The sequence below is a fragment of the Orbicella faveolata genome, unplaced genomic scaffold (genome assembly GCF_042242905.1).
Source record: "Orbicella faveolata isolate gen_17 unplaced genomic scaffold, um_ofav_v1 contig_46, whole genome shotgun sequence".
Taxonomy (NCBI): domain Eukaryota; kingdom Metazoa; phylum Cnidaria; class Anthozoa; order Scleractinia; family Merulinidae; genus Orbicella; species Orbicella faveolata.
The window spans coordinates 12,091,444-12,102,500 of record NW_028301576.1 but is presented as its reverse complement, the minus strand read 5'-3'; the positions used below and the strand labels follow the sequence as shown (position 1 = coordinate 12,102,500).

Genomic DNA, 11,057 nt, shown 5'->3' with positions numbered 1-11,057 from the left:
TTTTGCACTTAGTAATAATAGTTTGTAACGAACTTGACAGCACGTGATTTGGATCACTGATCACCCTACATGCAAGTGAAACCAATAACGGGATCAATAGCTAAGCAATAGAGCACTTTTTCCGTGTTTACGTAGCGTCATCTAAACACGACAGGGTTAGGAGAACTCGAGACAGTTATGCAAACCCGATACGCAATCGAGAGTTTGCATAACTTTCGAGAATACTTCAAATCTCCCAAGTGTTTAATTGAGGATATGTAAACAAGTAAACAAAGTACTCTAATGCTTTTATAAAATATTTCTCAAAAGTACGCGCGAATCTAAAACGTCACAACCGTGTTTACCTACTCTCACTAAACACACCTACTAACCAATGAGAGGGCACGTATCCTAGTTATTTTTTTAAAAAGGGAATGTATCCCCCCTCCCCCATGCATCTACCCCTAATTAAAAGCGTCCTCTTTTGCTAATCTTGATTGCTAGTAACAGCTCCTTGGATGCCCGCGATCATAGGTTTTTGGTGATTTCTTTACAGGGTCGATCAGGACGGATTTATGACGCCGTATTGACCGTTGCTAAGGGTATTGAAAAAATACTTGATAGCAATAGATCGATCTCACAGCCTCCTGTTGCTAATGGACTTTGTCGCTCCAATCGGAGTGTAGTGAATCCATGGAAAGACGGAGAAATGTTAATGAAGGAAATGAAGAAAGTGAGTTAAGTTCTCTCTTGGTCACAATTTGTAACCAATTAATGAATAAAAATTTATTTAAAAGGCAATTAGGCCAATTCACTGTACTGTTTTCGCTCTACTCCCCACTCTCTCTTTCAGTGAAGTTTCAAACAATCTGAAAATGTAGTTCATTTAATATCTACTTTTTTTCAGACACCAACAGTAGGCTATTTTCATATTCTCGTTTTTGAACTGGAACTAGCTTGTAGCGGTGGCTCATGCCGAAGAATGTCGTTAAAACGAGACCAATATAATTTACAGCTGAAAAGACTCCCTGCATTAGTCTCAGTTGCAAGCTAGTTCGAGTCCAATACCGAGAATACGAAACTGGACAGTAACGAATCGCTAGGACGGCGTCATGACCCCAACCAGGGCTAGAACCCAGTCCGCTTGATTCAACTGAATCCAGCGCGCTAATCGTTAGGTAGCCACGCTTCCTATCGAATACAGAATCTATGATATCATTTTGCCGTACAAACAGTGAGAAGACAAATATCATAAAGTAGTGATAATAATAAGCACTTTAATAATGTCCTCTTCCCGCCTTACAAAATCAAAGAAAATCTCAGACGTAAGAATCTTTCCCATGATACGTCCTTCAATGTTCTGGCACAGTAGCTAGATTTTACTCTCTCGTGCTATTTAATCGCCGTAGAATTTGATTTGTGTTGCAAATCGTTCCATTGAAAGAGTTTATCCATGCGGATCTTATATAGTCTCGTCTAGTCCAGTCTACCGTTTAGTCAAGCGTTTTTAGAAAACAAAGGAACAAACAAACAAGCAGGCAAACGGATAAAAAGACGAAGAGGTCGTTTAATTTACAATCTTTTTGCACAAACCGTAAACTATACAATTGACTTGAGCGCGTCTGTATATGTGTGTTAGGCCAAGCAAAGCATAAAACATTTGTGTAAGATTTCCAAGATGGGCCTACTTTGAATAAGAAAGATTTTCCTGGCGCGCTCCAGTGTAGTCTTTCTGGTCCACGTCGCATGTTTTCAAAAGATTCAAGAGCAAAAACTGTGCTGGTGCCAAAATTAACTTTTCATTTATATAGCGAGGAAGGTTATCCCCAACGGCTTTAACCATGTCGGGTTTTGTTGTCTTTTTTCTTCAGGTGAAAAATCCAGGAGTTATGACTTGTATCAGTTTCAGTCGTTCCGGGTCGCCAGGAGAGGAAATTTTTGACGTGATCAATTATCAGTCTGGCGAAGGGTGGATAAAGGTATGACACTACAGAAGGTTATCTCAAGGTTATCTCAAGGTTATCTCAAGGTTATTTCAAGGTTATCTCCTGTATGTCATTAGGGAGTTATTTAAGAAAACTTCAACGGCAACGACAACGGGAAAGTCGCTAAACAAAATGTTTACTAAGCAGTACAGCAGCTGTGCTCGTGTGTTATAATTCCTGGTACACTTCTTTGCCGTTCTCTGCAATGACCAAATTCTGCATTGTCGGATCTGGAGAACGTGAACCATGACGGCTAATTTTTCCAATTTTGATTTCTAATTTAACGCCATGTTCCAGATTCAGTTTCGAGATAGTATGGACAATAAAGAAACAAGCGTCTCCGTCGCGGTTAGTTAATTTTTCTACTATTATATTAAACCCCCTTCACCTCTTCCAGGGAAACAAAGACGTTTGAGGTTCGCGAGAAACTTAAGAGAAATTAAGCACCCAGGTTAGGTATTACTAGACCATATAGACGGAGACTGAAAAGTTCGAGACAACTGTCCACGGCTGCTAACGCTTTGGGTTCAGTTTTTGGTAGTTACAGGGTTAACGCCCTTCACCACCGGGGGAAGTTCCATACCAAAAGGTGGGGGACGGTCGCTCTACCCCCTTGGGGGACTTCCATATGAAAGAGTTTGGGATGGTCATCAGAAAATTTGAATTAGACCCCACCCCTAAAGGAGACCAACCTGGACGTGACGTAAGCTTTATTTGACCCCCTAAAAGAAATGACAGCGCTTTTTTGTATTATTTTCACGAGTGCACCCTAAGAGACAAGTGAACTCAATATTCGTGATTAACATCCCCAAGCGAGAATCCGAGTATCTCCCCGGGTTTGGGAAGCTCGGTAATTTGTCACTTAGTTGGCCAGTTGGTAGGTTTGTACATTCATTCCTTCAATTTGATCGTCGATTGTGAGGTAGCTGGTTGCCTAGTTAGTTGGGTCGCTGTTTGCCTAGTTAGTTGGTTGGCTGGATATAATAGCATTTTAATCCTGATTTACCTTGATGGATTCCTTAAATTGTGCATGCCAGGTGGGAGAATACAACGTGCATGCTACATCTAAGCCACCCTTGACTATGTACAGAAAAAGACCGGTGGTGTGGCTTGATGGTGAACTGGATGTCCCGAAACTGGCTAGTGTTGAACTCAAGTATAGGAAGATTAAAGTTCTGATTGCGCTGGTATGGTAACATCTCTTTTCATACGTTTATTTATTTATTTATTTATTTATAATTTAATAACAACAAATTAACAAGCATAGAAATGCCATAAGGATGGTCCGTAAAAGAGTCATACTAAGACAGAACACCTACATTATAAATATATGAAGAACAATTAAAAAATAAATGTATCCTATAGGCCAATCAGTTCAGTTGGTATTCTTTAAGAAGCTCCTGACGCCACAGTGGCGGATCTAGAGGACGGGCCCCGAGGGGGAAAGGCTCCCCTTATTTCGGGTAAAAAAAGAATAAATCACAGTAGGGAGAAAAGCCGACAGGGCAAGGCAAACAACCCCTCCCCCCCCCCCCCCCAACCCCCTTAGCTCAAGGTCTGGATCCGCCACTGAGACACCACGCTTAAAACTTGAAATACCAAGCGTTGATCTTACTAAAACTGTAAGCGATTTTCACATGCCAACGTTGACCTCTCAATCTCTATTTTGTGAACTGAAGATACAGTAGAACCTCGCTATCTTGAATTCGTTGGTCTCGAACTCCCTGCTTTCTGGAACTCAAACTATTTCCCGCTGGAGATACTCCGAAGGAAGAACTCCCTTATACGGGCTATATAGGTATGTGCGGCCTCAAAGAGAAGGTTTTTATTTTAGCCGTTTTGTCAGAAAGAGGGTATCGGTTTTGGTTATTTTGGTCTTAAATAGGTTATGTTTTTTGCATTTTAGTTCTTGATTTGGTTATGTTTTTCAAAAAAGCTACTTTTTCATCACATCATTATGGATAACACCATTAACAAAAGCCCTTCAAAATGCTTTTAACATCGGTCTAAACAAGGAAATTAATTATAAGGCAGGTCTGAAACAGGGCATTGATTTAAGGGTCAGGTCTTTTAAAAAATATAAAGAAGTAGAAAACAGGGTATCCAATTTTTGGTCAGGTCATAAATAGGGTAGGAAAAGTCGCAGAATTTGCTCTTAAATAGGAAAAGGGTTTTGGTAGGCGGGCCGCCCACCTCCACAATGACCCAATTTTTCAGGAAATTCCCCTTGGGGATATGCCAGAGAAAATACTTTTCAGTCATCTACTATCTCGAACTCCCTTGGGGTTTGGAGCTGGCGGGATTCGACTGTAATTCTGCATAGTTTGTCACCTGTCCAGCGCGCTTGCGCAGCTACAAAGGTTTTTACGTTCCGATAAGATTTCCGACTACGATATACGAGCGGGCTGTTGACCAATATTCATTGTTGACGCGGAAAATACAAAAAACGACCTCAGATGTGGCCCTGGAGAGCCAAAACGCGGGCAGATCTCCGACTTTTGTTGCACGCGGTTTACTTCGGCGTCGTGAAGCGACATCCGGAAATCCGAGGGAGTTCGCAGGCTAAGGACTCGCTAAGGCAGGAAGGATAATTGAAACATCTAAAGACGAACACGATCGGAAAAAAAGTGAGGGAAAGACAAACGTTTCTCAGGCTGAATTGGTTCATTCACGACTTTATATGATACGTTCTAATGGACGGCAAACTGTAAAAATAGCTTTCATGTTCATAAATGGATCGGGGGCAACTTCTAAGGAATGGTTAAGAAGTGGCGAGTGCTTAGTAAACAAAGCTGGGCTTGTTAAAAACGTAAAATGTTTGTCTGTTTGAATCCAGAGTCCACCGTTTGTAATGAAGAAAGACAACTTCACGGACACGGATTCTGGTCCTGGTTACGAGGGATTCTGCATTGATCTGCTTAATGAGCTGCGGAAGAAACTGCAGTTTGAATATGAACTGGAGCTGAGGGAAAACTTTGGAGACAAGCAAGCTGATGGAACATGGGATGGGATAATTGGAGAACTAACAAGAAAGGTAAGGCTGAATGCACTCTGATCTATCAATCTATCAGTCAGTCAGTCAATCAATCAATCAATCAATCAATCAATCAGCCAAATATATCAATCAAGTTATATATCAATGCATCCATCCATCTATCCATCCATCCAACAGTCAGTCAATCAGTCAGTCAATCAGTCAGTCAGTCAGTCAAACAGTCAGTCAGTCGGTCAGTCAATCAGCCAGTCAATCAATCAATCAATCAATCAATCAATCAATCAATCAATCAATCAATCAATCAATTAATCAATCATTCAGTCAAGTTATATATCAATCCAACCATCCATCCATCCACCCCAGGCATTCACACACTCAGTCAGCCAGCCATCCAATCAATTAATTAAATCATCAAGTAAATTATTAATACACATGTTTTGTCAACAGAAAGCCTCTTTAGCCGTCTCTACATTGACAATTAGCCCCGAACGAGAAAAAGCCGTGGACTTTACGCAGCCTTACTACAGCTTGGGATTCAGGATCATCATGAAGAAAACAGATATGGGGAGTAAAGTTAATACCTGGGGATTCTTAGATCCTTTTGAGAAAACCTTATGGATTGCCATCATTAGTTCCTCAGTCATCGTAGGAATTGTGGTATGGATCTACGACCGCTTGAGCCCGTATGGCTACTATGGAAGAGTCGTCCAATCAGCGGAAGTCACAAGTGAAGAAGCTCACGCACAGAATACGCTGTCATTTTTTCACTCATTCTGGGCAGCAGCTGCCTCTTATCTTGAGCAGGGTCCAGATGGTTTTCATCCAATCTCTCATTCTGGAAGAGCGACAACGCTCGCTTGGTGAGATACCTCTTGTGTTCGTGAATTTGGGCTTAAAATTCCTCTGCGTCAATCATAGATTTCTGGCTGTTATTGCGTCTAGGTGACAATAGTAGTCATTCTGAACGGTAACATTCACCCGGCGAATGAGAGAGAAATCTTAGTGACAAATCGCACGCGAGTGACAGAGCGAAAGATCAAGCTATCATGTGTCATTCCAACGTTCCATACACTCAGCCAGCATATCTCTTGAGCAGTGAACGTATGCAGGCAGGATAATTTGGCCAGTTATTGTAGAAATAAGAATCTCCCTCTCAGAGGTAGCTCCTACGCAGACTGACGTTTTTTGGCTTGTTTCTCACAAAAACGCGTACGTAGCAGGGTACCCCTGTAGTGGGAGAGGCGGGTGGGGAACTCCCATATGAAAAGCTCTTGTTTCACTCAGGGGTGTAAATCAAGGATTTTGGTCCCACTAACGGCGTCCAGGACAAAATACCACTAATTTTAGTGGTCTCGGTATCTTTCAGGGTTACATGTGAAGAATAATGAAAAAACGCTGTCACTGTAGTCCATCCTTGTTGTCTATTATGAAATAGTATCTTTTAGGGGTCAAACCACGCATGCTCGAACCACGCACACATTAGGGGTTTTATTCAAATTTCCCGACGGGCATGCGGGTCCTTCTTATACGGAAGTTCCCCGCCTCCCCGTTGGGAGGCTGGGAGGCTATCTCCTTGGCTAAAGTTATTTTACCGTTAAATCAAGTAGAGAAATCTCCTAAACTCATTATTTCCTATGACACTAGGTGGTTCGCCATCTCCATATTTGGTGCCACATACACAGCTAACCTGGCTGCGTTCCTAACGATCAACAAGTACGAACATCCAATCAAAAGCATCGAAGATCTGGCCAATCAGGACAGGGTGAAATTTGGAACCGCTCCTGGTCAGCTGAAAAAGATGCTCAAGTAAACGAGAACGATAATAATACGAAGAATAATAATTAGGTCAAGCTCCTGCCATTCCAGGGGATAAGAGACTAGAATTGATTCATCATTACCAACGCTTTACTCCGACCTCTATTGCTTGATTGGACTAGGAGTATCCCTACTCCCCCCTGGGTGGGATTCTAATCCATGGCATGTCGCCCCCTGGATTTTTTTTTTTTACGCAGCCTTATGATAAAAAGATAGTGACTTATTCAGTATTCCTGCGATTCACGGGGGAGATGGCGAAAGTTATGTGTTTTGCACAATGACCCCGGTCAGGGCTAGAACCCAAGCAGCTCGCGATCCAGAATTAAACGCATTCACTCACCGACAGCCATCGTGTCCTCCCACTGTGATTATATATTATGTTGAAACCACTGTAATTTTGAGTCTTGTCTTTCTCTCTTGTTATGAAGATCGGCTTCGCTCCCAGTCTATGAGAAGCTCTGGGATTTCATCGAGCGCCATGGAACACTGGAGCCAAATGCGACATATGCGATTGAAAAAGTGCGAAGAACGGAAAATTACGCTTTTATTTGGGACTCCGCTGTACTAGAATATGAGGTGCAGCGTGAGCCGTGCAACACACTGACTCTTATTGAAAGGTAGGTGAAGGTTAAGTTTGCATACGAGCCTAAGTAGCCCATCAGGCCGGAACTTATCCCGGCTTCTGTAGCATGAAGCGACTGAGACTATTTCTACTCCCCCCTGGACGGGATGCTAGTCCATCGCGGGGTTACCCCCAGCATTAAGTTCGCCGGTACCCATTTATATGATCATGGGCTCGCCTCCAATGCAGCAAACGCAGTAATTTGCCAATTGCCAGGCACTCTCCAAGTATAGCTTGTATCGCTGATGGGATTATGGCATTTCTTACAGGCCATTTGGCAGCATTAACTACGGTTTCGCTCTCCCTCGACATTCACCTTACACTCACAACTTTAGTGTGGCCATGCTTGAGCTGCAGCAGGAAGGCTTCTTAGAGCGCATGACGGAGAAATGGTTCAGAAGCCGCAGCGTGTGCGGCGCCGAGACACAGGCAGCCCAGGAGGCCGCCGAGGAAGGTGGCGATCAGCTGCACTTCAGTGACATGGCAGGAGTATTCATTACGCTCGCTGTTGGCGTGGCTGTCGGGATGGTTGTCTTGCTCTTGGAATTGATTTATGCATCGTGCAAAGACATAAGGTCTAGAGATGCGCAGGTAGATGGCATATATTTTTTTACTGATTAAGTCATTTTACTCTCCTTTTTGGCTTTTCTGTGTTTCGTTCGTTTGATTTCTTCTACAGTTTTAAGCGATTTGTAATATTGCAGTTTAGTTGTTGACGGAACAGTTAGCAGTATTGGAACTGCCCTAGAATCGCGCAACCTGCATACACACATGCTAATGTTCTCTGTGCATAAGTAACACATAATGCCCTCACTACTGTGTTCTGGACAATGCTCCTGTCAGCTGCCCACCGTTGGATCTGGCTCTAGGCCCAGCCAGCCTCTCTCAATTCTTTTTCCACTGGTCTTTTCCATGCCAGTCTCAGCTGTCCTCTTTTCCTGGGGATGGCATTCGCCCAACCTAGTCCCTTTTAAAATGTTTTCGAAGTAATTTCCTGCCCTGCCCTTGATAACTCACCAAGGAGAAGGAAAATAAGTCATTTTGTAGAAACTAGTCAAGCGTCGCGAAGACTAGCAGACTTTTGTCGTTTCAGGCGCCCAGAACTGTTTGCGCAGCACTGGGGCAGAGGTTGCATCGAACCAAGAAAGGATTTCACGATCTTTACAAAGGTGACTTGCCTAACAATGACGCAAATCACGCAGCAGAGGAAATGTTTATGAGCGAGCAACACGATCAGCAGCAGCCTCCACTTCTCAGCCAGCAAGATACTGCAGCGATTTGATCAGAAAGAGAGCTGGATATGTGAGCAATCCCTTCGACTCGTGTGAAAATGGCATTGTTCTCTTTGAAAATGGATGAAATACAGAACTTTTGAGTCTGCTCGTGAGAAACCTAGCTAGTTAATAGTGGGGATTGTATCCCAGCATTTTTAGAATGTTTTTTTAACGCTTCAGAGCTATCTGCATGTATTATAGAGGTATTCGTTTTAGTTAAAGAACCGTTTGTATTCGAGCGGTATTAATTAAGTTCTACTGGTGACCGCTAAGAGAGGTTTGTTTTTTAGAGCGGCTGTTTCTGTATATATATGTTACAAAGGTGACCGTCTTTATTAAAGAAGCTTGGCTTTAGTTAGAGAGCTGTCCGTATTAGACAGCTTTTTCGGTGTTTTTTAGAAAGGTGACCATTTTAATTAGATCTGTTTGTTTTTAGTTAGAGATCGGTCTGTACTAAACAGTTGTTTGTGTATATGACCGTCTTCATTGACGAAGAAGTTGGTTTTAGTTAGACACCTGTCTTCCGGCTGTCCAGACGTTGTCGGTTAAGTAACCGCTTTAGAAAGCTTTATTTTATAGGAGAAATAATATACTGATATAGCAGAAATGTCTCCTGTGTCCGTTTTAGAGGATTGTTTTAGTGAAGTACTCGCTAAAGGCAGGTTCCTACCTTTGAAAAATTTCTGTCGTAGTGAGCAGGAGTTTGTTTCAGATTAAGAGAGATGTTTTAAGCGCCCGCTGCAGAGAAACCGGGATGATCAAAGAGTATTCAGTCTCAATTTGAGTCGAGTCATTATCCACTTTTTTTTCTATGACAACTAGTCATCATCCCTGGGTTAGAAATTTGAAATAGAATTAAAATTTTAATTACAAATCTAAACTATAAGGCAAAGACATAAATGATCATCACAGTTTTGTACTCAGCTAAAGCAGCTGTGAATTAAATTGAAGCACGAATAAAATTCAGGCCTGAACAGGATTCGAACCCATGACCTCTGCGATACCCGTGCAGTGCTCTAGTAACTGAGCTATCAAGCCAACTGGGAGCTGGAGATAACTGTGATAGTCTTTCGTGGCTTTCATCCTTCTCTGTGGTTCAAATTTATGATCTTTCCTATATTCACTTGCACAATATGTGAGGCATTTAGCAAATGTAAGAGGTGCAATATAAGTGTGAGGTAGAAACGCGAAAGTCGCCAACTCCAGTATACTGTACTGATTATAAGTTATAATAACAACAACAGCGGCAACAACAACAACAACAACAACAACAACAACAACAACAACAGCAACAACAGGGGTCTGTAACGCAATGACTAACACAATGTGGGATATATGCAAAAGCCAGCTATAAGAATGCTTCTCTATGTGAAAATGTTTATTTAGCTAATTAATCTAAGGCATATTACGATATATATTTCAGTAGCCCCATTGCATGAAAGATGATCTCCAGTCCGTGCTGCGCACTCTCGAGAGTTTGTTTACGTTTCTTGTTTTGTCTTATGTAAGACATAACAAAATGTGAACATTTCACAACTACCTTACATGAATTAAATTCGAAGTTTCATGTTAACCGCCATTATGGACGGGAAGCTTTATCTTTCGTTCTTCCTCATATCATGACTTGATGAAACAACTTCGCAGCTGTAAAAATCAATGAAGCTGTTGGAAAAAAATTGAAACGTAAAGTAGGTGGCTCGTAACGAATAACATCGATTCACATTTCCTCGGGTGATACTTTTTGTGTTTGTAAACATTAGGGCGCTGAGACTGCGCAATACGGATTGCAAAGCATCTCAAAGCATTACTATTATCTAATTTACTGCTAAGACTGTAAAGATCTTAGACACTTAAAATAACATTTAGTAGATAGTTTAATTGTTCAATTAAAAGGCTTTTCTTAATAAAGGTTGCTTTTGAAAACTAATATTACTGGATTGTCAACTGTGTGTCTCATACTATTCCAGAGAACGTTCTGTCACCAAGAATAAAGCGAATTTTTGCTTAAGGTTTAGGAAGTAATAACGTCAACGAAGATCATGCGAGGCCATAAATACTGGAATAGCACAAGCTTGTAAATTTGTCATGACTAATCATAACAAAAATCTGATCAGCGTCATTTTTTGTGTTCTCTTTAGATTCGAGCATCATTCTATTTGAGGGAGAGGGGTCTGGTGGGATTTCATAGATAGTTCCTGCAACAATAAGCCTCCTCTTTATCGTAAATATTTACTCTGTATCTCCTCCTAATCGCAAACTTTTGAGATGACCCCCGTTCAGGATTATCGATGGGACATGGTTGTTAGTGGGGGTTGACTGAATCTGGGACCAGTTGGTGGGGTTGAGGTTTCGCTGTTCGGTATCTAACAAAGTATAGGTTTTTTTGG

At 41.8% G+C, this 11,057-nt stretch overlaps 1 protein-coding gene across 1 annotated transcript in view; it reads left to right on the top strand.

Annotated features, from left to right (window-relative positions):
* LOC110047855 (glutamate receptor ionotropic, kainate 2-like) overlaps positions 1 to 10,597 on the top strand; it is an 18,141-nt gene extending 7,544 nt beyond the window's left edge. Inside the window, exons 6-14 of the mRNA XM_089277708.1 lie at positions 536 to 712; positions 1,851 to 1,958; positions 3,002 to 3,151; positions 4,801 to 4,998; positions 5,407 to 5,819; positions 6,604 to 6,765; positions 7,203 to 7,391; positions 7,666 to 7,987; positions 8,490 to 10,597. Of these exons, the coding sequence (XP_089133834.1) occupies positions 536 to 712; positions 1,851 to 1,958; positions 3,002 to 3,151; positions 4,801 to 4,998; positions 5,407 to 5,819; positions 6,604 to 6,765; positions 7,203 to 7,391; positions 7,666 to 7,987; positions 8,490 to 8,678 (1,908 nt within the window). The 3' untranslated portion in view covers positions 8,679 to 10,597. The remainder of the gene's footprint in view (positions 1 to 535; positions 713 to 1,850; positions 1,959 to 3,001; positions 3,152 to 4,800; positions 4,999 to 5,406; positions 5,820 to 6,603; positions 6,766 to 7,202; positions 7,392 to 7,665; positions 7,988 to 8,489) is intronic.
* The last annotated feature ends 460 nt before the right edge of the window (positions 10,598 to 11,057 follow it).